This window comes from Caloenas nicobarica, chromosome 2 (assembly GCF_036013445.1).
Source record: "Caloenas nicobarica isolate bCalNic1 chromosome 2, bCalNic1.hap1, whole genome shotgun sequence".
In the NCBI taxonomy this organism is placed as follows: Eukaryota; Metazoa; Chordata; class Aves; order Columbiformes; family Columbidae; genus Caloenas; species Caloenas nicobarica.
Genome location: NC_088246.1, coordinates 95,266,500 through 95,290,064, shown reverse-complemented (window position 1 = coordinate 95,290,064; position 23,565 = coordinate 95,266,500). Strand labels below are relative to the sequence as shown.

The 23,565-nt window shown below is 41.7% G+C and overlaps 2 protein-coding genes across 3 annotated transcripts in view; one reads left to right on the top strand and one right to left on the bottom strand.

The window, feature by feature from the left end:
• Nucleotides 1–6,576: 6,576 nt before the first annotated feature.
• C2H18orf21 (chromosome 2 C18orf21 homolog) lies at nt 6,577–16,221 on the top strand. 2 transcript variants are annotated; one of them, XM_065629133.1, is made up of 5 exons: nt 6,577–6,717; nt 6,941–6,963; nt 7,777–7,976; nt 13,959–14,167; nt 14,579–16,221. In XM_065629133.1, the coding sequence occupies exons 1-5, from the start codon at nt 6,638–6,640 to the stop codon at nt 14,730–14,732; spliced, it is 666 nt and encodes a 221-aa protein (XP_065485205.1). In that variant the 5' UTR covers nt 6,577–6,637; the 3' UTR covers nt 14,733–16,221. The 2 variants fall into 2 exon arrangements, with proteins under 2 accessions (XP_065485205.1, XP_065485204.1); XM_065629132.1 differs by having other exon boundaries at nt 6,595–6,717; nt 7,777–7,844.
• Nucleotides 16,222–17,823: 1,602 nt separating this feature from the next.
• RPRD1A (regulation of nuclear pre-mRNA domain containing 1A) overlaps nt 17,824–23,565 on the bottom strand; it is a 48,280-nt gene continuing 42,538 nt past the window's right edge. The window contains exon 7 of the mRNA XM_065628845.1: nt 17,824–22,423. Coding sequence (XP_065484917.1) covers nt 22,274–22,423 — 150 coding nt within the window. The 3' untranslated portion in view covers nt 17,824–22,273. The remainder of the gene's footprint in view (nt 22,424–23,565) is intronic.

Sequence of the window (23,565 nt, the reverse complement as noted above, 5' to 3'; positions counted from 1 at the left end):
CTCCATTCCAGTTTTTCCTTTAAAAGAGGATAAGTTTTGGAGGCAAGCCACATTAGTAGCAGTGAAGACTCAGGTGCTCTCTTCCCAAAGTATATAAAATATGCTGAGCTACCACTGTGCCTCAGCAGCAGTTTTGAAACAGATAAGGAGCACCAGACCACCCACCCATATTCAACCATGAAACTCTGGCTTAACATTCACTCCAAGCATCAGTTTGATTCTGTTACCGCTCTTGTGCCTAAATTATATCCATCACTGTCATCTCTGAACATTTAGATCTCCCATGCACTTTATCAGTCTTTATAATCGAAGCTTATGGAAGATGTGTTTGTTTAGCACTTGTAAATGGCTTTGAAGATCCCAGTCTCAGCAAGGGTGATGAATTAAAGATGTCAGCTGAGCAAACAGTTTAATTTTTAATGAATTTAACCAAAATTGATTACTGAAAAACTGATATGAATCTTTCAAATTCATATTATTTCACATACTTTAGTAGTAAATATTCCACCCCTTTTTGCCATCAGACTCACCAAGCATAAAACTGGAAGAAGCAACGATGGCAGCTTCTCAGGCATTAGACCAACTTTGGATACTATAAACAGGCGTGAGAAGCCACTTTTTGATTGCAGCAGGGCGCACAGCCCTAAAACGGTTTAGCCCTCACCTGATTGAATTTTTGCATAACAGCAATTCTGTTAAGCAGCCTAAAAATGATGGCTGAAGCAGTTACGACAAAACTCAGAAGCCAACAAATGCAAAGAACTATTCAATTACACAGTTATTTATTGGAAGCACCTGGTTTTTAGTCTCTCTGGTTCATTTTCAAATTAATTTAAATAACAACTGAGGGGGTGAAGAAAATAATCTTAATATAGTCTTTTTTTTCCTTTTCCTCTCACAGCTAATTTGGAGTCAGGAAGAATCCAAAATAACAGCATGAGTGTTGAAAATTACAGGGTGAGTTTGCAAATCCCTAGAGGTCATCTAGTACAACCTCACGCTTAGACCAGTGCCACCTTAGAACAACAGGTTGTTCAGAATTAAAAGGAAAATAAAATAAAGCAAAAAGAAAAATGAAGACTTGTCCATCCCCGCTCTGCACCAGGAAAAAAAAAAAAAAGGCAAGAAATGTTTTGCTGAAACATATAGCTCTTCTGTCTTGCTCATAAGTAAATACGACCAATATGGAAAATACCGACATCTGCCTCCTTTGGTTGACCTAGTTCCCTTTCTGTCTTGATGCAGGTAAAGTTTAGCACAGCATGTGGCAAACTCCAACTCAGCCGCCAGCACTGCTCTGCCACACTCCAGGTGGGAAAAGGCTAGGAATGCTGCACGTTCAGCTCCAGTGACAGAGAAAATGCTCCATATTATTCATTAGCAGTCCCCTCCGAGTTAATTAAGGAACAGAGCCTAAGGCTGCTGAAGAGGGTTCCACCCCATCTTTGGGCTGGGAAAGCATGGCCTCTAGGGCAGGGGCTGGACTAAACAGCAAAGAACAACAGGGTGGGGGAAACTTGCGAGATATGAGTGAAACCCAGATGACTCATCAGAAAGTAAAATGTTCCTATTTTGGCAAGAGGCTCAAATAGCAGCCCTGGGTTGTGCTGCAGCACAGCAATAAATGACCCTGAGCACTTGGGACAAACTCCTGTGCACAATGATATTCCTAACAGTAGGGGCTATTTCACATCTCATTAAGCAAAGAGGTTTACATGACAATTAGCACATTAATTAGCAGTGTCTTGCACAGGTGGAACTTCAACTTGAGATTTCAACATTTTTAGCCAAATATTTTGTGTGGGAAAATGAAGGAGTCTTAGGACTCAAGGTGACGAGGACTCATATCCAGAACTGGCATAGGAGCATATTTGTCTGTGTACTGAAGGACACTGCAACCAGACGGTGGCCTTTCCCATAACTTCTACGCAAGGGGGGCCTCCTTGTAAATCTGCAGCCTGCTATTCAAAGCCCAGCCCTTAGTGTGGGCAAGATGCCAGGCTGGCCACTTCATAAACTGACCATGAAAAGCCCAAGGTATCACAAAGTCACACAGAGGCAAGGCAAAGCCTGAACTTCAACAAACAGTAGCTCCCATTTCTCAGCCCCAGCCGCTGACCTGTGTGGCTCCCCGCTACAAAAATCCCTTTCATTATATCCATAGAGATATGACTTGTGAGAAAATTCTTCAGCAAATACCAACAAGCAATCATGCTAATTTCACTGAAAATAGGTATCAGCTATAAGAGAATGTTTATTGCCTTAGAGCTTCACATTTTAGATAAAGAACTAATCATTTCTACCAGAGACCGCTTTAAAGAAGAGTTGGTACACAAGTAAGGATTTCCTTAAACTGCAGGCATGTTTCTCTCTGACGTTTTTGTTCAATACCATCTTTAATTTCTATTATCTTTTGAAAGAAGGGATTTGCAGGTATGCAAGAAAATATAGAGCACTGGAAATGGAATAAAAGGAAGAAAAATTGGAGGCTGGAACTGGAACTTGTAGCCTTCAAGATCAGGGGGATTCTGATATTCATTGAGTCCCTCCTCTGTCAGTTAGGTGTTGCCAACCCATGGAAAATTGTGACATACTTTATATGTGTTATCTTCCACTTCTCTCATGTACCTACTGCAAGGAAGCTGTGTTCTAAACAATGTATAAACAAACAATCATCATATTAACCTTTTACATATTCTGGCACTCAAAGCACAGATAAATCACTGTGCTATAGCCTTCCCTATCATACTACTTACAAAATAAAACCAGGCTCAGGAGGAACGCTAGATAACTTTTCCTTTAATTAGCTTTTCAAAGCTGATGGTATTTTTTAGAATACAATTTATTCTTTTTATTTATCAGCTTGCCTTTTTTCAGATGGGTACTATCTGACTGACCTCTAGATACCCTTGCACTTGCTCTGTGATATCCTTAGAATGTCAATGCTTCAATTCTTCATCTTTCATTTCCCAAATGTTTCTTATTGGTCACTTCTGGTACCAGTGGCAGCTGAAGTGGAAGTTTATCCTCTGATAATCTGTACTGCTTTAATGGTTCCCAGCATTCTGAGGATATTTTCCAAGTGTTATGGTGACACCAGCTGAGATCTTGGCAATAGAAAAGTGTTTCATATGCTTATTTCCTAACTTAGTCTCTTGGGGTTTTTTCTGCTCTCCCAACCGTCTGTCAGCCCCTTGATTTCTGTGGCTTAACTATTTTTGTTATTGCTATATTCTTTAGTATCATTTATCAGTATCTTTCTGATAATAAAGACTTTGAAGAATCTGACGGCATCACCACTATGCACGCAAAATCTCTTAGTAAATTTCTCCAAACCTCCAAGCCCCATTTGTCCAAATGCTTAGCAAAAATCCCCTCTAAAAGGAAAAATAATTGACACATTTTCTCTGTAAACTAGAGTCTAGGAAATATAGCATATAAACCTTGTAAAATTGTGATCATGTTTCAAACAGTTCTAATATAAAATATTACACATAAAACAAGTCACCAGTTTTAGCATGTCTCCAAAATAACGTATGCTTAGAAATGCTTATTCTTGTAGCATGACTATCTTTTTCTTTTCCAAGATAAAATTAGTCATGCACCAGCATGCCTGAAAAAGCAAAATTCTCATCTAATTTCAATCACTCAGTTTGCTCATGACTTTTATACAGCTGACTGAATACCTATTATCTCACCTGAAAGAGAAGCTGTGAGTTTGCTCACCTCAGTCACCTGCAGATTCTTTGAAATGCCTCCTCTTCTGTTCCTTCCAAAGAGTGCTTTTCCGCATCTCCCAGTCCGTTCCCTAGTCCACTGAACATGCAGTCATCAATAAGTTCTGGCTAAGTTACCCTACGTAACTCTGAGGAAAAAAGGAGAGACTTGCAGATGCTGCAGAAGGTCGTCTTTGCTTTCTTTTAAAATTCTGTTTTATTGGTGGTCTGTCACAGTCAGGTCTCGAGTAGTAAACTGAACAACCTATCCTCCCGGCTCTTCTTTTCTTCTTTTTCTTTTCTGTAAACACATCATCAGTGCTTCAAATCCTTTAGGTATCACAAACTGTATTTCTCTATTGCCCTCTACTGACTGCTAGCTAACACCGCCTTCCCGGGGAATCGGCAAGCAACATATAGCACAGTCTGCTTTCCTCTACCGACCTCCCTCAAATCAATAATGATACACGATGACCAAAAGTCAACACTAATCATTCTATTTTTTCCTTTGCTACAAAACACCAGGCAAGATTTACAGCTTGTTGATCATTCGCGGTAGCTACAAAACACTAAACAACAGAAGCAGGAAGCAGTTAGTAACATGGGTCTGCTAATGTGGGTTTTTTTGGTGAACAAAAGCCAGGAAAAAGTAGAGACAAATCCATTATGCCTTGAAATGCGGGTGAATACACCCCAGTGATGCTATAAATACTGCATGTGGGAGCTGAGGGTTATCTGGTTTTAAGGGTCTTGTTCTGTCTGCACTGGATGCATGGAAATACTGACTTTTAATGGGAGTCCTGCAGAAAGGGGCTTTTAGAAAGCTATGATTTAGAGACCATGGTTTCTTGGTCATTTTCCCTTCATTTCTAGACTTCTACTTGTTTAGCACATTCAGCACCACACCTAACGTGAGAAACGCAGTTTCTGCCTCATGAGATAGGTATCGGGATGAGACATATGATATACTGTATATGAATGGCACCAGGCGGTGCTGTTTGCACTGCTTTTCAGACAATGATCTATAATGCAAAGAGAAATTAGCGAACTAACATAAAAAAGGGAACAGTCCGTCCTAGTTTTAGGAGCAGAAAAAAAATATATAAGCATTTCAAACAGACTGGAAAAGAACAAAGGGGAAAAAATGGATAAGAAGAATGTAAGAACAGGGTGGGGAGAAGAGAAATAAAATTTAATCCTTTGCATTGTTTTAAGCCACTGCTTCATTAGTACAGTACAGTGGCTGTTAACCAAGTCACTCAGGCACTTGTTATCACCAAAAAAAAAGATATCCTGATGTGTTCCGGCCCACTTGCATCACTCCAGGGACAGCGAGGAGTCAGGTCCCAGCTCCAGACAACAGAAAAATTCCCAGCACATTTCCCTTTTGCTAGGCAGAGGCTGGGAGAGAACATGGCACTATCTCCCCTCACCATTCCTCCTCTGTAACCACATCTTCTAGGAAGCAAACAGACTCACATGGTTAAAAATCATAAAAACAGCCCCACCTCCCAAGAAAGTGTTGAAATTATTTTTGCATACTTGCGTTCGAAAAATATATTCATTCCTTTTCCACTGCTATTAATAAATGTGAATATTTCATCTGCCAAAAGTCTGTTGACGGATGAACACTGGTTGTGTTTTAAATAAATGTGACATCCCTGCTCTTCCACTCAGGGAAGGTTCAGTTCACACAAAAACTGTCATCAACAAAGCCAGCAACCTGGCAACAAAAAATGTATTATTGAAAGGCCCATTGAAAAATGTGTTTTTAATTAAAAAATAAAGTCAGCAGAGGTTCTAATTGTAGCTATTATGAGCATTTCATTAACAAGCCCGGATTTATTGACTGCACTGTAAAGCTCTCCTATTAAAGGAAGCACGGAAATTCAATTCTTCCCATGCTTTTCTACTTCTAAAGCCCTGGGCTACTCCACGTTAGAAAATAAGAAATAATTACATTTATTCAAATTCCTTGATAGAATATTGAAGCCTGCTCAGCTGAATACCTCTCCTAAATGAACATTACCAATAGATCAAAGAAGAAGAGCGTCTAGCAAATGAATGGGGCCGAGGGAATTAATAAAACATACATCAAGCATTGAAAAACGAAGGGTTTTTTTTTCTTTTTAATAGGAACACATTTGCAGAGTGATAAGGCAAAGCATGTAGTTGCCAAAATTCATAAAAAGGCATCTAAATAGAGTGGGAGACGGCTGATGTTCCGCACTTTTGAACACCAAGAGGCCTTCTGGAGCTGCTGGTTGAAATTTTCCACGTGACAACTCTTGACAGAGAACTGCGTTTTATTTTTCCTTTCCCTGAGGTAAAAGTTTTCTTTCCCACACACACACACAAATAACCCTTTTCACACCGCGGAAGACACAAGCGCCGTCCGAATACGGGATCTCGCTCTCGGCCGCTCGCTCCTCATCGGACCGCACGGCGTGGGGAAGGGAGCGGCCGCCCGCCCCCACGGCGTCCCCGTCCCCTCAGCCCGCGCTCGCCAAACCGGCGGGGTCCCGCCGCCCGCGCGCCCCTGCCAACGGCTCCGCGCGGCCGTTAGTGCCGCCCCAACGGCCGCCGGCGGCGCGAGCCCCCGCGGCATCCCGGGCACGAGACCTTGGCCCGCGCAGCGCAGCGCGCGGCCAGGGGCCAACCGAGGGCCGCTCCACCGCCTGCCGCCCCGCTCGCCCCGCGGCAACGGCAGCGCCTCCTCGCCTTCACCCGGCCCGTCGGCCCGGGGTACGCCGAGCCGAAAGGAGCGCTGCGGGCCCTCCCGAGCCCGGAACCATAGTGCCGCAGCCGGTGGTGCGCGTCGGGACTCGGCGAAACGCTGCACATCTCCCCCTTCCCCTCCCCGCCCCCCGACCGCCGGACCTGGCTGGCGGCGGCTTCCGGCGGGGCGGGGGTTCAGCGCCATGGGGCGGCAGCGGAGCTTTTTGGAGGCGGCCGCAGAGGGGCTGGTGGGCGCCTGCCCCGGCCAGGCGCGGTTCCTGCTGTAAGCGCCCCGGGGAGCGGCGCGGAGGCCCTCGGGCTGAGGGGGGTGGGGGGAGGCGGCGGGAGGCCGGCCGGAGCGGGTGTGGGGAGGGGGGGAGGGAGGGAGCGAGCTGGCTGCTGACGCGCGTGGGCAGGCCCGCCCCGTGTCCTCGCGCCTGCCGCGGCGCGCCGCCGCGTGGCCGGCGACGTGACGTGGCGTGACGTTGTGCTCTTGTCCCGCGCAGGTGGACGCTCCGCAACCGCCGAGGTGAGTTTTGGGGCCCGGGCAGTGGGGCTGGGGCCCGGGTGGCTGCGGGAGGCTGCGGAGGAGGAGATGGGGCTCCCGCTGTCCCCGCCGTGCCACCGGCGGAGCACCCGCGGCGCAGCCCAGCAGGGGCTTCTGCAGCGGGGAGCAGCGCACAGGGCCTGCCTGGGCAGGGGAGGGGCAGAAGCGTGGCCCTGAGGATGGGGAGCAGGCTTTCGCTTGCTCTCCATTTTCCCCTTCCCCCTGCGCTGCCCCCACATAAGCTGTGCCAGGGTGTGCTGCGGGGCTGCTGGCAGAAATGACAGACTTGCTGGACAGCAGCGTCCAGGTGTTTCCTCAGGGGTTTAGTGAGAGATGCTGGAGTCTGGCTCTGGCAGCAGGAAGTAATAAGGCAGATAAGGGAACACGAAAAGTTTATCTCCAAGCATTTCTTTATCCCAGGCTGAGGTGCTGTCAACTTGTGCTTAAAGTGGGCAAAGAGCTTTACAAGGCTCTGGTGTCACTGATCTGGCCTGAACAGAGCGCTTGCAGACTTGTGAGCCGACATTGTTAAAGATTTTTGGGAAGGAATTGCATTTTTCTGGCAAAATTTACAACTATGTGTTGTGTAAACTTATTCCGTGCATAAACTTATCACGAATTGTCCTCAGCTGAGCACATACTGGTGCTCAGCTTCCTCTTGTGTTCTAGTTGTGTCGGAAACGTAAAAACATCTACCTAGATAATATTAAAATAAGAACATACCAGTTTAATATTTACCTATAAAACATAATTATTTCATTGAAGTTTTACTCTTTTACCTTTATTAATCCGTAGATAATGACCGTGGATTAGAAAGGATATGTCCTTACTGCTTCCAGTTCCTGGTTCCTGATAGCTACCGGGTGCGTCTCAAACCAAAGATGAAAGTGACTCCACAGATAGAGAAAGTTCTTAAACGAGAGGCGAAGAACCATAAACTTAATATGAAACAGACAAAGCTTTTGAAAAAGTTCAGGGAGTCAAGAAGTGGTCTGGTAAGGATATTTACTTGGAACGGCCAAATACCTGATATTTCCCTGAAACCTTTCAGTGACATAAAAAAGAAGATATGGAAGTCCTTCTCTTAGAGGTGGAGCTCACACCTAACACATTTCTTTTTTTCATGTGCATATAACTTGTCCTTTCTTTTGGGATAACTTAAGTATTCACAATCAAAATTTTAAAAATCTATCCTCCACAATACCAAGATCATGAGCACAATGACAAGAACTGTACCCTTGCTTCAAGGTTACAATAAAACCCAGCCCCGTGTGTCAGGGAAGCTACAGGCCCCTCAGGCCCCTAGGGTGAAATCGGTGTACTCGGCTCGCTCCCTGAAATGCCTGTACACCAATGCGCGCAGCATGGGGAATAAGCAGGAGGAGTTAGAAACCTGCGTTCGGTCAGGAGATTATGATCTGGTGGCATTAACAGAGACATGGTGGGACAGCTCACGTGACTGGAATGTGGTCATGGATGGCTATGTCCTTTTCAGGAAAGACAGGCCAGCCAAGCGTGGTGGTGGAGTTGCTCTTTACGTGAGAGAGCAACTACAATGTATAGACTACTGTCCAGGTGCGGCTGAGGAGCAAGTTGAGAGTCTGTGGGTGAGAATTAAGGGGCAGGCTGGCAGGGGTGATACTGTTGTGGGTGTGTATTACAGACCACCAGATCAGAGTGAGGAAGTTGATGAGGCCTTCTACAGGCAGCTGAGAGCGGCCTCACTGTCACAGGCTCTGGTTGTTATGGGGGATTTTAACTACCCTGATGTTTGCTGGAAGGACTACTCAGCCAGCCAGCGTCAGTCTAGGAGGTTCCTCCAGTGCATTGACGATAACTTTCTGATGCAAATGGTGGAGGAGCCGACTAGGAGAGGTGCGCTGCTGGATCTCGTCCTCGCTAACAAGGAGGGTCTGGTTGAAGCAGTAAAGGTGGGGGGCTGCCTTGGTTGCAGTGACCATGAGATGGTGGAGTTCAGAATCTCCTGTGGTGGGAGCAGAATACCGAGCAGAATTGCAACCCTGGACTTCAGCAGGGCCGACTTTGGCCTTTTCAAACAATTGCTGGAGGAAATCCCGTGGGCAAGGCTGCTTGAAGGTAAAGGGGCCCAAGATGGTTGGTTAACATTCAGGGACTGCTTCTACCAAGCTCAAGATCAGTGCATCCTGACGTGCAGGAAGTCAAGGAAGGGAGCCAGGAGACCTGCGTGGTTAAACAGGGAACTGCTGGGCAAACTCAAGTGGAAGAGGAGGGTTTACAAATCATGGAAGGAGGGGCTGGCCACTTGGGAAGAATATAAGGCTGTTGTCAGAGGATGTAGGGAGGCAACTAGGAAAGCTAAGGCCTCCTTAGAGTTAAACCTGGCGAGAGGGGTCAAGGACAACAGGAAGAGCTTCTTCAAATACATGGCAGATAAAACTAACACCAGAGGCAGTGTAGGCCCACTGATGAATGGGGTGGGTGCCCTGGTGACAGAAGATACAGAGAAGGCAGAATTACTGAATGCCTTCTTTGTCTCTGTCTACTCTGCCGGAGGCTGTCTTGAGGAGCCCCGTACCTCTGAGGCCCCAGAGGAAGGCAGGGCAATGGAGGAGTTTGCCTCAGTTGATGAGGACTGGGTTAGGGACCAGTTAAGCAATCTGGACATCCATAAATCCATGGGTCCAAATGGGATGCATCCACGGGTGCTGAGGGAGCTGGCTGAAGTCATTGCTGGACCATCATCTTTGCCAAGTCTTGGGAAACGGGAGAGGTGCCTGAGGACTGGAGGAAAGCAAATGTCACTCCGGTCTTCAAAAAGGGCAAGAAGGAGGACCCGGGCAACTGTAGACCAGTCAGCCTCACCTCCATCCCTGGGAAAGTGATGGAACACCTTATCCTTGGTGCCATCTTAAGATATATCAAGGATAAGAGGGTCATCAGGGACAGTCAACATGGCTTCACCAAGGGGAAGTCGTGTTTGACCAACCTCATAGCCTTTTATGAAGACGTAACAAGGTGGATTGACGATAGCAGAGCAGTGGATGTGGTCTACCTTGACTTCAGCAAAGCATTTGACACCGTCTCCCACAGCATCCTCACGGCAAAACTGAGGAAGTGTGGACTGGATGGTCGGGTAGTGAGGTGGACTGCAAACTGGCTGAAGGAGAGAAGCCAGAGAGTCGTGGTCAATGGCGCAGAGTCTGGTTGGAGGCCTGTATCTAGTGGAGTGCCTCAAGGGTCAGTTCTGGGACCAATACTATTCAATATATTCATCAATGGCTTGGATGAGGGAATTGAGTGTACTATCAGCAAGTTTGCTGATGACACCAAGCTGGGAGGAGTGGCTGACATGCCAGAGGGCTGTGCTGCCATCCAGCGAGATCTGGACAGGCTAGAGAGTTGGGCGGGGAAAAATTTAATGAAATATAACAAGGGAAAATGTAGAGTCTTGCATCTGGGCAGGAACAACCCCAGGTTCCAGTACAGGTTGGGGAATGACCTATTAGAGAGCAGTGTAGGGGAAAGGGACCTGGGTGTCCTGGTGGACAGCAGGATGACCATGAGCCAGCACTGTGCCCTTGTGGCCAAGAAGGCCAATGGCATCCTGGGGTGTATTAGAAGGGGGGTGGTTAGTAGGTCGAGAGAGGTTCTCCTTCCCCTCTACTCTGCCCTGGTGAGACCTCATCTGGAATATTGTGTCCAGTTCTGGGCCCCTCAGTTCAAGAAGGACAGGGAACTGCTGGAGAGAGTCCAGCGCAGGGCCACAAAGATGATTAAGGGAGTGGGGCATCTCTCTTATGAAGAGAGGCTGAGGGAGCTGGGTCTCTTTAGCTTGGAGAAGAGGAGACTGAGGGGTGACCTCATTAATGCTTATAAATATATAAAGGATGGGTGTCACGAGGATGGAGCCAGGCTCTTCTCGGTGACAACCAACAGTAAGACAAGGGGTAATGGGTTCAAGCTGGAACACAAGAGGTTCCACTTAAATTTGAGAAGAAACTTCTTCTCAGTGAGGGTGACGGAACACTGGAACAGGCTGCCCAGGGAGGTTGTGGATTCTCCTTCTCTGGAGACATTCAAAACCCGCCTGGACGCCTTCCTATGTAACCTCACCTAGGTGTTCCTGCCCTGGCAGGCGGATTGGACTAGATGATCTTTCGAGGTCCCTTCCAATCCCTAACATTCTGTGATTCTGTGAAACAGCTCTGCCCTCCTGGTGATGTCTTCAGCGGCAGTCTGGGCGGATTCTGCAGATGTCTTAAGATCTTGCTGAAAATTAAGTAATGTCTTTCTGCCAGGAAGCTTTGGCATTTCAACTGCCAGCTACTGTATCTTTTGTAGAGCTTTGCAAAAATGGCAGAAGTCGCAGATTTTTGCCTTTTTTCTATGAATGTGGTAGAACCTAGGAGCAGGCAACTCTGCTAGATGCAGAGCCTTAATACTGCCATGTAGATCCTAAAATCCATTAGAATCCTTAGAAATCCATTGCTAAGAATACCCCAAAAGGTACCTCAGAAGAAAAACATGCCATGGACTGAAGGCTGCTTTTGCCAGTATGTTTAGCTTGACACTTATTACCTTGGTTTGAGCTGTGAAGAAGGGCTTGAGGGACTGATACGTCATCAGTTTTTTCACTTTTATCGGTTGTCTAAAAATATTTTTTTAACTTATAAGCTTCATTTATCTCAGTAGACCATCTTGGCTGCACCACCAGATTATTGTTAACTTCTGTACAAACTGAATTTTTTACATTTGTCTGAATATTACCCTTTATAAGAAGCCTTTCCCAACTAAACCATACAGGTAATTTAAACAAGTTGATGTTGATTTTGGGGCTTCAGTACTTTTTCCTAAAATTACTCAGGAATATAAGATTTAATCACTATTTTTATAGTAATTACTATTATTTGAAGAATAATAGTATACATTTAATCTAGGGTTGCCAAGCCATACACTACTATTAAAACAGGTTATGTGAATAGATGTTTTCATAAACAAGATGGCACCCTATTGTGCCCAACAGTTGCCAGGACAGTTAGTATTTTCTCACATGAGAGTTTGCTGGTTTAGGGAGTAAAATTTATGAAGGCAACAATTATTAAAGCGCCGATAACACAAAATTAAACTGAAGAAATATCAGAGACGTTCTCAACTGTCTAGGAAAAAAACAAAAAAAAGGTAATCCAGAAAGGCACCTGTGCTATTACTCTCTCCAAATTATAGATCATAGTTGAGCAGCAGAAAGGACATCTGAGAAGCTGGAATCTTTGCTTAATTTTTTTTTTTTTTTCTAGCATCACAAACCTTTAGTGTACATTAAGAACTGTCTCTTTAGGCAACTGACGAACAGTGTTCAACTGAATTGTGATCAGTTCTTAGATTTATTCTGTAGCTGGAGAGGTTTGTAGGACGCACTGTACATTCATATGAGTTGTTTAAAATTCAGTTTTAAATAGGTCCACTTTAAACTCTGGGTAATGCAATTACAGTTTGCTGCACTTGTGTTCTGTTCAGTTTTGTTGGCATTAATACTGTGGATTATGATTTAAGTATTTCTGGTCTTAAGTATTTAAAATACTGTCAGCAACTGGTAGCTTTCAAAATTAGCAATGCGGATCCCTATAATCTAATACCCGAGACTTGCAAAAATGAAAATTTTAGCGTGGTTGAAAATTAAACCAAGCAACAATGTGACAGGCTGTGCCTTTGATACCTTTCTTAGCAAGTGAAACTTGATTTGAGAATGCTTCTGCCATGAAAAGACATATAAGATAGAAACTATTTCAGGACTTTTAAAATTTTGTGAGTGAACAGGGACTGGAAACTAGCTGTGCAGTGCTCTGATTAATCCACTAATTCCTGTATTGTAAGGTGTTCATCTCCATTTACATTCCGTAGAGTGCTAAATGTGATGCTGGTTTTTTTTCCCCATATTAATTTCATTTAGAAGAACTAAAAATACATCAATACCTGAGCTGTATAAGTTAATGATCTTTCTCTTTTTCAGTTTGTTAGGCTGACAAAAGAATGTCTAGAGACAGTCAAAACACTTACCTGAAAACATTTCATTTCGGCATTTCTAAATGTAATTCTTTCTAAGCAATCTGCATTTAGGTAAATTTACACAAAGAGTGATTCAGTATAGATGTTTCCATGACATTCTTTTGTTTTCTTAACCAGAGACATCATGTAACTGTTTTTCAGTCAGCATAATTGTGTGCCTCAGAAAGTTGTCTGGCTGTATTACTCTCTTGTCTCTTAATCAGAGTAGTTGGCATGGCAGTCAGGGATATTGGGGGTATCTGACAGTCTCTGTGACTGTCTGACATCTGTTCTGAGGTACCTCTGCAAAATCCTGTGCTGCTGGAAGTTCACTGCAGCCTAGAAGTAAACAGATAGAAGAGGAAGTGCCCATTGTTTAGAATCTCCTCTGTTTTGTAGTAAGTAGTTTTGCACTAATAGAAAGACACTTTGTTCACTAAGAGTTGCTGTTATTAGTTCTAGATTACTCTTTTTGAAAGTTTGGTAATTTAAATATTTTATCTCAAGACTTCATTTGGGGTAGAATATGCTAGTGAATTTAGATTGCTTTGTATGTCCTAATTTTTAGCAAAATATGAATACTCCTTATGTATACTCAAGGTATCATACATCTCGTTCAGGTGCTGTTTCATCTTTCTGTTTTGACAGGGTTGTTTTCTGTATTTCGCTGTGCAACGTTGCATTCAGAGTTACGGGTCTCCTGAAATCAGTTGCTAGGGGACTGGAGTCATCTCTAGATAAACCCATAGGATGTGTTTGGCTTAAGAAACCTGAATGAAAATACTAGGTGTAAAGCATATGTTGCTTTTTAATATCTCTGTGTTTCCCTTAAGCAAATATTTAACTCGTGTCATGGTATTTGGAGAATAGTTTGGATAATTCTTACAGTGGCTTTATAACATAGAGGTGGGAAGACTGAAGAATGGTTGATATTTCCTTTCTTCTCTCCGTAGCTGGTTACTTGCAAGTCGTGCAACAAAACAACAAGACATGATGGTAAAAGCAGGGATTTTCTGGCTACAAAGACACACAATTTTGGTACTCCAAGTACTAAATCCAGCTTGAGGACACCAGATTTAAAAATTCAGTCTGCAAACAAAGTGACACCTGTCAGCTGCAGTAGGTTGGGATCTAAGGGGAACAGTCCCTCATCACTTCCCAGGTACCTGTTTCTCTCCTATTTGAAGAGGCAGCTTTGCTGAGCAGAGTGTTATGTCTTGTTGGGAAAGGGCATCGTATACTGATTTCAGATCAGTCACTTAATGAACTTTAAATTGGTAACTAAGTATTTTTCTTGAGTGGTCTGATTGAGGAGATCAGTTTTAAGTTACCAACTTTAAAATCAAAGATTCTAATAGAAAGCGACTGTGTGCAAAGAGTGCATAATTATGTTTTTGTCCTTAATGTGAAATGTTTGGCTTAAAATTTACATCCTAACTACTAACTTTCACATGAAAATACACTACTTATATTCAAAATGTTTCACTCAAGTTTTATATGTGCACTTTCATAGTTACTTTATGTTAATTCTGATTTGGTCACCTTGAAGACATTTGAGTGTTTTGTTTTTCAGAACACATCTATCCGGACAGGCGACAACCAGCTCTGCTTCCAAGACTCCCCGAAACTCCAAATTTCACTTTTCTAAGCTAAAACGGATGCTTAACTTAGAAGAAAAAGAGAAAAGCCAGAAGGCAGATTTGAAAACCTTCTTGACTTCACTTTAGTTATTCATTATTTCAAAGTAATAAAGATCACAGCAATAAGTATTCTTCCAGTTTTAGTAAATCAACAAAGTTTTTTTTAAACTCAGGCTAGCAGCAGGTACCCTGTGGAAGCATAGACCGTATTTTTAGAAGCAAGCTCTGCTTCTAAGAGGACCGTCTGCAAGAGGGAGAGGAGAAAATAGCCAGTGCAATATGCTTGAGAATCTTGAACGTGTTTTTCAGCCTCTAATGGCCCAAGAATTAAAAGTATCTGTCATTTGAGGAAGCTGACAATACTGGATCCATCAGTGGGTCCAGCAGGACCAACAGAGAAGTTGGCAGACCTGAAAGCAATTTGAGGCTGGGGAGTGGTGAAAAATAGTTTGTTGCAGTGTCCTCTGCCTCACTCTCCTACTATTTTTAAGATAATGCATCATCATCATTTTCTTAAGAATGTAGTCTGTGATTTGGACTGCAGACAATACTGGTCCCAGGATACTGTAAAACTGCACTCTAATGTGGGGTGCTCCTGATACTGACTGACAGCTCTACGCTAGACTGCTGTCAGTGCACCAGTGCATTATTGCTATGAGAGTGTCACAGTTGTAAGGAATACGGGGTGCTTCCTTTCCAGTTGCTCTGATGCTGCCAAAACGGGTGACTTTTGTCTCATCCAGAAATGACTAATGAGAGAACCTCTTTCTTAAATGTCTTTCAGTTTTATCAGGCGTCAGAGTTGCTTCCTTCCTGGACTTCAATTTGGAAAACTAGGTTTGCACTGGACTGTAGTCAGCTCGTTGCACCAAAGTGTTCTGATGTGAATAGACAATTGTCAAGGCTAAAGTGCTCTCCACTGTCAGATTTTGCATTTTGAGCTTGGCACAGAGGTGAGAAAGGACAGTAGAAAGTCACCAATCAAGACTGAGTTTATAGCCTGCCCTGTATATAGTCTGCAGTGACTGTTCTGCAAAAAGTGCTTCAGATTTGCCCTCTGAAAAGAGAACCAGTTAAAAACATTTAAATTATCTAGTTTAAAGGCCTGCATTTTCTTTTTCTTTTCTTTTTTTTTTTTTGTAATCTAATTGTTTCCTTTAAGTGTCTGCAGACTCAATGGACATTGCTTAAGAATAGGATCAGCAAACAAATTGTCAGACTTGAAAGCAATCCAGGGCAGGGGAGAATAGTTTGTTAAAAATTCTCCTTACAGTCTCAAAGATTGGCATGTAACCTTTTTATATCTCCTGTACACTTGCACAATAATTTTGAAAGGTTCACCGCCGTTTGTTTCTTGCGTGCGTGTGGGATCAAATTAACTGTCATTCTTTGATCAAAATAGAGACCTTGGAATTATGCCTTTTCCACTATAGAACTTGGAATCAATTCATCTGTTGTTGCTGTAGTTCTGATCCAGTCCTCTGGAAAAATACTTCAATCTTTCTTGATGGAAAATATGCATTATAAAAAAGTATTTGAAAAACAAGTTTTGCAATAAATTTTTATATTAAAAGTACGCATATTATTTACTCTTTTGCTGTGCTTCCTATGAGGGTTACGTGCAACCAGCATGGGCATCTGCTGTGTTTTAAGGTGCACCAACATGAATGCGCTAGATCAGATCAAGGGAATGCTTTTGAAGCAGATCTCCCGCATGTCCGTTAGGCAATATTGACTGGTCTCAGAGTACGCGTAGCGTTCCTTTATGGATAAAAGGCTGTGCTCCAGGGCACAGCCAAGGTGCTGCGAAGGCTAACTGAGGAGCAATCCGCCTGCAGGATCAGCAAAGAGCTGGTCTGAAGTACACTTCTCCAAAAAGGGTGATGTGGCTGCCAGGCACTGAGCTTCAGGTATTCAGCACTCGAGGTGCAATGTGCTATTTGTTACTCTAGACAGAGCCTTGTCATGCTCCAAACAACATCTTTTTCTTTGTAATTACCAGAGCTGGTCAGAAATGTCCAGACATGGTGTTATAAGGGATCACTACTGCGAGCTATGAGACTTCACCATGGAACAAAAGCCATTCAGTATGTACCGTTCTTTGTTTTACAAGTGTGTTTCAAAATGCTGGGCAGAAACAGTTTTGGTGTGTTCTATCATCTGAAGTACTTTTATGTTTTTCCTAAGCTGCTAATACAGTCTGTTACTGGTCTTTCACAGAATTAATATATTGAAAAACATACATAGACATACGCACACATATACATATCTATATATAAGATGTATAAAGGTAGATACATATATACACATGTATATACATGCATACATGCATATACGCATCTGATGCACTTTTCCCTTCAGAATATATTCTATTCCTGTACTTGATGAAATGCTGAAGATTAATTGTTGGCTGCAACAGGCTATTGCTGAGCCTGCCCGCCAAACCTTTGCTGTGCAGCGCTGCTGGTTTGCACTTGGAGAGCTGGAAAAAAACCTCTGTATACAGAGGAAATGGCCTCCCTGATTTGAGTGAGGCCAGAATTTCACTCAGGCTTTGTAAACCAACACCAAGAAGGTTTTCTGTTAAGCATGCACCCCTGGGTACAGGTATTGCAAAGTAAGAGTTATTTCCCAGCTCGTACAAATTCTACTTATGCAATGGTATCTGTATCATTGGCAGTAATAGCACTGTACCATATATTGAAAACATTACAAAGTGTGTCTTAATATAACCAGCTCAATTAAAGTGTGTTTTATTTTGACACATCAGTTTGAGCCATTTTCCCATTTTTGAGCATAGGGAACCTCAAGCTGGCATATTACAACTGGTTCCCTCTCACACAGCCCCACCTCCGAAGAAACACAAACTTTGGCCAAACTGGCTAATATATGAACAGTATTTCTTTTTAAGAACTTTACAGTTCTAGAGATATGACGTCAGATCTTTTAATGCACTGCTTCCTCACTGAAAATTGTCACACAAAACACAAGTACAGGGACTAGTAAAATTCACAATTAATATAGACCATTTCCTCAGCATCACTATGAGATAGGGAGCTGGTTACATTAAAGCCATTTCACGCGCTGAGGTTGAGTAGGCAGGCAATAAACCATTTCACAGATGTTTTTACAACATTTTATTCTATTAAATATGAAAGAGTGTACATACAGGTGTTATTCTGAGGACATAAATTACACAAGGATTACACATTCTGTCAGAAAAGCACAATAATGAAACATCTTTACATTTCAAACTTTTCTTGTTAGCTTTAACAAATGAGTCTATTTTTGTTGCAAACAAGTAACGAGTGCTATTGAACATTTGCAAATTCCCACAAAAACATCATGCTTAGTAGGATAGTTTAAATATTGTAAAGATGAAATCAGAATTAGATTTCTAACTAACAAGATGGAAGAGATTTACTACTTAATCAAGATAAATGACACACTGAAATAGGAGCTGAGACAAAATTGGTCATTTGTTTAAAAAAATTCCACTTCAGACAATACATTTGCATTTGTTTTCTTGCAGTCACTGTGATTATATGCATGAGTAATGAGCAGAACTGGCCCTAAATATTTATAAATGCAACCGTCAAATTTCAGATGTGCTGGTTTTCTAGTTCACTAATTTTTCCACTGACAAAACCCCGCAGCCATGAATCTATTTGCTTACATTTCAAAAGGCTGAAATCCAGCTCTTCCGTAGAGGGAAAAATCAAGCCTATGTCTGATTTCCATGGCTCCCATGGTCAACTGTGCAGGGGGCTACTGCATCCTATGTACATATTTTAGGTCATCACTGAAGTACTGGACTGAGTTACCATTGACTTTGTGAGAGCAGTGTTAAGTCTGTGCAAGTCTTAACACATTGTCTTTTTAAACCTGAGGTAAACAGGAACATTATTTTATCATAATGAAAGCTCTCATTTCAACATTCAGAAGCCTACTCAGATAAAATACATAATAAGCACGTAGTCTGGGTTGTGTTGCTAGGGATTAACTGAGGTGTTTTAAAATATTAATACAAACATTAATGGAGTGAAATGGCCAAGCTGATGTTACTGCAGGGTGAAGTTCAATTTTCAAAAGGAGTAATGGAACACAATTTCTAAGAATGCTAATTTTTGTAACTAAGGATTTCACATTTATTTTTAAAACCACTAAGCGGGGTAATATTCCTGATCCCTTTCAAAACGTTCCACAAAAACACAGCTTGAGTCTGTGAACACTAGAATATACAAGCAGTCCCAGTGACCTCCATGGTTAGCATTCTCATATGGCAAAGAGCTGCAGGATTATCGCTGCTTTTTTCAGAGAATGCTCATTAAAAGTGCAATATAGTGAAGCAAATAATCTAATGATTATGCTTTTATTATTAGATGAAAAATGTTCAGATATTTTATAATTGTGCCTTTTGTAGGGTGGGCATTCCGGTTGGAGTAGAGTCACACCAGAGGAGCAGGGTACACCCATACATTTCCTTTCCAAGGGTGGCAACACCCCAAAGCAGTTTTGTTGTGTAATCCCACCTACAGCTAAAACATTGTGCTGCCCAGAGTTTCACATTGTTATTTCTGTGATGACAAAAGCTGACATTTGTTTTTCTTTTCATTTCCACTCAGGCATGTTCTCCCTTTTAGCTCCTAGGCACCCTCCCTTCCTCCACCCACCCTCCTTTCTTCCTGAGATGTCTGAAGTCCCTACGTTAAGTTTTGGAACCTGAGAATTTGGAGGTATTTTTGATACTACGGGGCTGCATTTGTACATTTGTATTGTACCATGTTATCTCCTGCTATATTATTACAGTCACAATATAAATCTTCTAACTAGTTGATACCTGATGCCTTTCCCATATAAATAAAAACCAACATACCATTCAGCCACTAATATATGACACTTGCTATAAGAGTGACCTTTACCTTCCACAAGCCCTCCTTTCCTAAGAAATGTTGAGAGATCATTTCCAAAAACCCAGCTATGAAATATTCTTTGAAGTAAACAATTTCACAATAAAGAAAAATATATCCAGAAAATAGCACTCTCTCAAAATTAAAACTTATATACGTCAAGAAGAAGTTGAGATTTTTCCTCATTCTTTTATCAGGTCTACATTATCTGTAGATAAGCAACATTTTCACTAAAAGTTATGAATATGAAAAACAAGTCTAGTGAAGTGTATTTTTTAATACCCTTGAGAGATCAAGGAAATTCAGCATTCAGCTTTATTATTATAACTATTTTTAATTAAGGTAGCAAAAGATTGCTTAAGCTTAATTCCCTGTGGTTTTGAGTATCCGAGACTCAAATCCTTCAATGCACTCTATGCAAGCCACACTGCTGCACTTACAATCACCTCTGGGTACAAATTAAGTTTTCCATAGATGGGATTCAACCATGACTTCACTGTTTATCCTTCTTGTTTTAATATTTGTTTTATATTTCTTAATGGATTAAGCTTTTTAAATATTTACCAGAATTTTGGTGCTATTCTTGAGCAAGACTGAACATAAACTGCCATTGTAATGCACACACATTCATATATAAATTTATGAGCTTAACATACTAGAACATAAACATGTAAAATATCAAAACTGTACCTGAACATTTATTTTCTTATCAAGAATCTATGCTGAAAAGATGCCAGTAAGTGTTTTTTAATTTTACATATTAGACTTACAGTAAAGAAACATTGCTCTGGATCCACTATAGTTAGCTCTCTTCCTGTGGAATGGAAAATTGCAACTCAAAACTTACAAATCTTTGGACAGTTAGTGAGCTCTCATGAACTATTTTCAGGATTCCTATCTGTCAGGCCAAATTTTTGATGAAATTAATATTCTACATTGCATGCTATGGAATGCTATGTCAACAGCTTGTATTTTTATCTTGTGGGGGTTTTTCCTGCTTATCTGAGATCTAATTCATGGCAACTTCCATGAGAAAAGATAATTGGACTGAGGTGCTTATGTCCAAGTGTATCTATTTTAAAGATTATTCTCCATTCACATCCAGCAAGTATTCTAGCGATTAGCCTTGTAGAAGTCAATAACAAGTGACAGATCACCATCTTCAACAATTTCACTCCAGGACTATTTTGAATCATTGTGGTTTTTGAAAAGCAATAATAGATTTTTTTTTTTTTTTTAAATTGCTTTCATGTGAGAAGGGTGTTAAACTTGTAAACTATGAACTTAACTGATGCAAAACAACGCCTGGCAAGTGCAAACCCATGAACAAAGTGCTACCATTAAATACTCTGATGATATATCCAACTGAAAACACTTGCAGCTCAGGTTTTTACAGTCATCTAAATGCCAAAGGTACAGGTAGGTATTTTGTAAATCACTTCTCAACAATTACGTGCCTAATTCCAATGGACTGAAAAGCCTAAACTTTCTGGCAATCTGCTAGATGCCCGTCTGTATCTTTAAGTGAACTTAAAAGCTGGTGCATAGTATAGTAACATGGACTTTTCTACAAATTCAGCCACCTTTAGGCAAATACCACATTTGTGCCACGCAAAGGACTTCTTGAAACACAGACACGGCAATAATTTTCCACAGTTTAACTTACACGCAGGCCTGAACTGTCTCCTGTTCTGTGAGAAAAGACGATCAAGATCTAGAAATGTTTGCTGGAGCGGGTGGAGGTGTGGGGCTGCATGCCCTGCTGGCCTCCGGGGTTTCTCAGTGGAAGAGGATGTACAGCACGGCTGTATCATCGTGCTGCTGCATGGATGGATGCCACACAGCATCGTCAAATTTTAATAATGGACATTTAACAGTTGGGACAGTTTAGAGAATGACCTTTCAATTTAATTAAAGCTCTAAAATGGCTTCACATTTCTCAGATTAACCTTTTTAGATGGTGACGGACATTCCAGAAAGGGATTAGACTACAAATGAATGGTCCCTCAATTTAGAAACTAAGCAGCTGTAAAAAGAAAGATACAATTTTGAAACAATTAAACTGGTTGACTGCATAGTTTCTTACACTGCCTTTTAAATGATACTAAAATGTTGCAATATTTTGGGTCATTTAAAGATCTGCTCAGTGTAACATGATTTATGTTTTCCAATACAAAATTGGTCAGGAACATTTACTTCAAAAAAACTCCCATCTGATTTGTTTTGGGAGTTGGTAATTTAAATGTAATGGACTGTAAGATCACTTTTAACCTTGCATTAAATTGCATCAACCTTCTTGCAAACTTAAGCCTGTGATTTCCACATTTAACTCCCTCAGTAGAACTGAAATGTCTCTAGTTAGAAGTATGTGTTGATTATATGTTGTTCTACATTAAATATAGGGTACATAAAAAAAATCTTAGCATGTTTTTTTTTTTTTTACAGGGCACCCAACTAAAATCTTTACAAAAGATAAGATAATTACCCATACTTCAATGTAATAGACACAGATGCCACTTTTATAAATGTACCCTTACGTTCACTCGCCAATAAAATAGTAAACAAATCAACTTTTTAAACTGTTTTTTATAAATTATTAGAGTATTTTTACTGACGCTCTCCAACCATATACAAAAATAATACTACAAGAGTACCAATCAGTCTGACCTACCCTTCATTTCACAGAAAAGTAGAGGTTATAGAAGGATGTTCTTGTAATCAGTCATCGCTGTAGATGTCTCCTGCAAACGGCAGATGTACGTGGCTGCCCGTGACGTTCGGAAGTCGAGAGAGATCTGGCAGGTTCTGGATGCGGGACCTGAGTTCTTTCCGTACTTGGGACACTCTGGCAAGCTTGCGCTTGTACTCCTGTAATGCAGAAAGATTCAACATGAGACTCTTTTGCTTGTACCATCCCTACTGTTTACTGCACTTGACATTTTCTAAAGAAGCATTCCCTCTGTGAGTTAGGTGACTAAATATCCTTTAGTAGGTGAGAATCCAGAGAACTGGGTATTCTGGAGGCAGAGGCATCAGCTCCAGCATTTTCTCAGCATCTGGAAGCACAGCATGGGATTATTTTGCTTTGAATTTTAAGCACATAACGCTAACAAGCAAGACAAGCCCATTTAACACAACTACACACGTTGCTCGATGCGACTAGTAGAACGGGGTTATTCTTAGAAATCTAGAAATCAAATTAAGGATAATCAATACACAGAGTATGGGAGGAAAAACTTTCTGATGTCAAAGAAGTTACTTTCAGCTCATACTAATGAAGAATAAACCACAACGAAGTACCACCTAACCAGGCCTGCTGATCAGCCCCACCAAGTTGACAAATCGTAAGTATTTTGTATTAACTTTTATAATAAAAAAAAAAAACCAGATTACATCAATACAGTTATGGATCTAACCCTGAGTTTTCGGAAAAATTCTGAATTGAGGACTTAGGATTTCACATTATGTTGGAATACAGGTCAAACCGCTCATAATTTACATATTTAATGATTATGAGGCACTTTTCGCACGACACAACATTATACAAGATAAAGTTTTTAGCAGTGTAAACCGGGGCACTAGAATATAGTTAGTGCTTACCTATTAAGAATACGAGACATAATGGAGAAGAATACGAGCTTGTATGAAATGAAAACAGTTATTGCAAAATGCAGGAAGATTAGGCTACATTTTAGAGGAAACATACTTGGAAACACACTTTTTTGGAGAGTAGAAGAGACTAAGCATTAGCAGGCAAAGAAGCACTTCATAGTGCAGCTACAGGTTTTGCTACAGCCTGGGAACGGCTGAAACAACACGGAATAGTTGACCTACACCTTGGATAAACAGCCCAGGGATAACCAAGATCTCATTATTATAACCACTTCTAAGTAATAGTAGGGAAAGAAATCAACATCATCCTGTAAAAGTGCCAAATATAAACACTTGGAAATTCCAGCGAGTATAAAAACACTGTGCAAATGTCTAGAAAAGGTAACAATCATGCTATT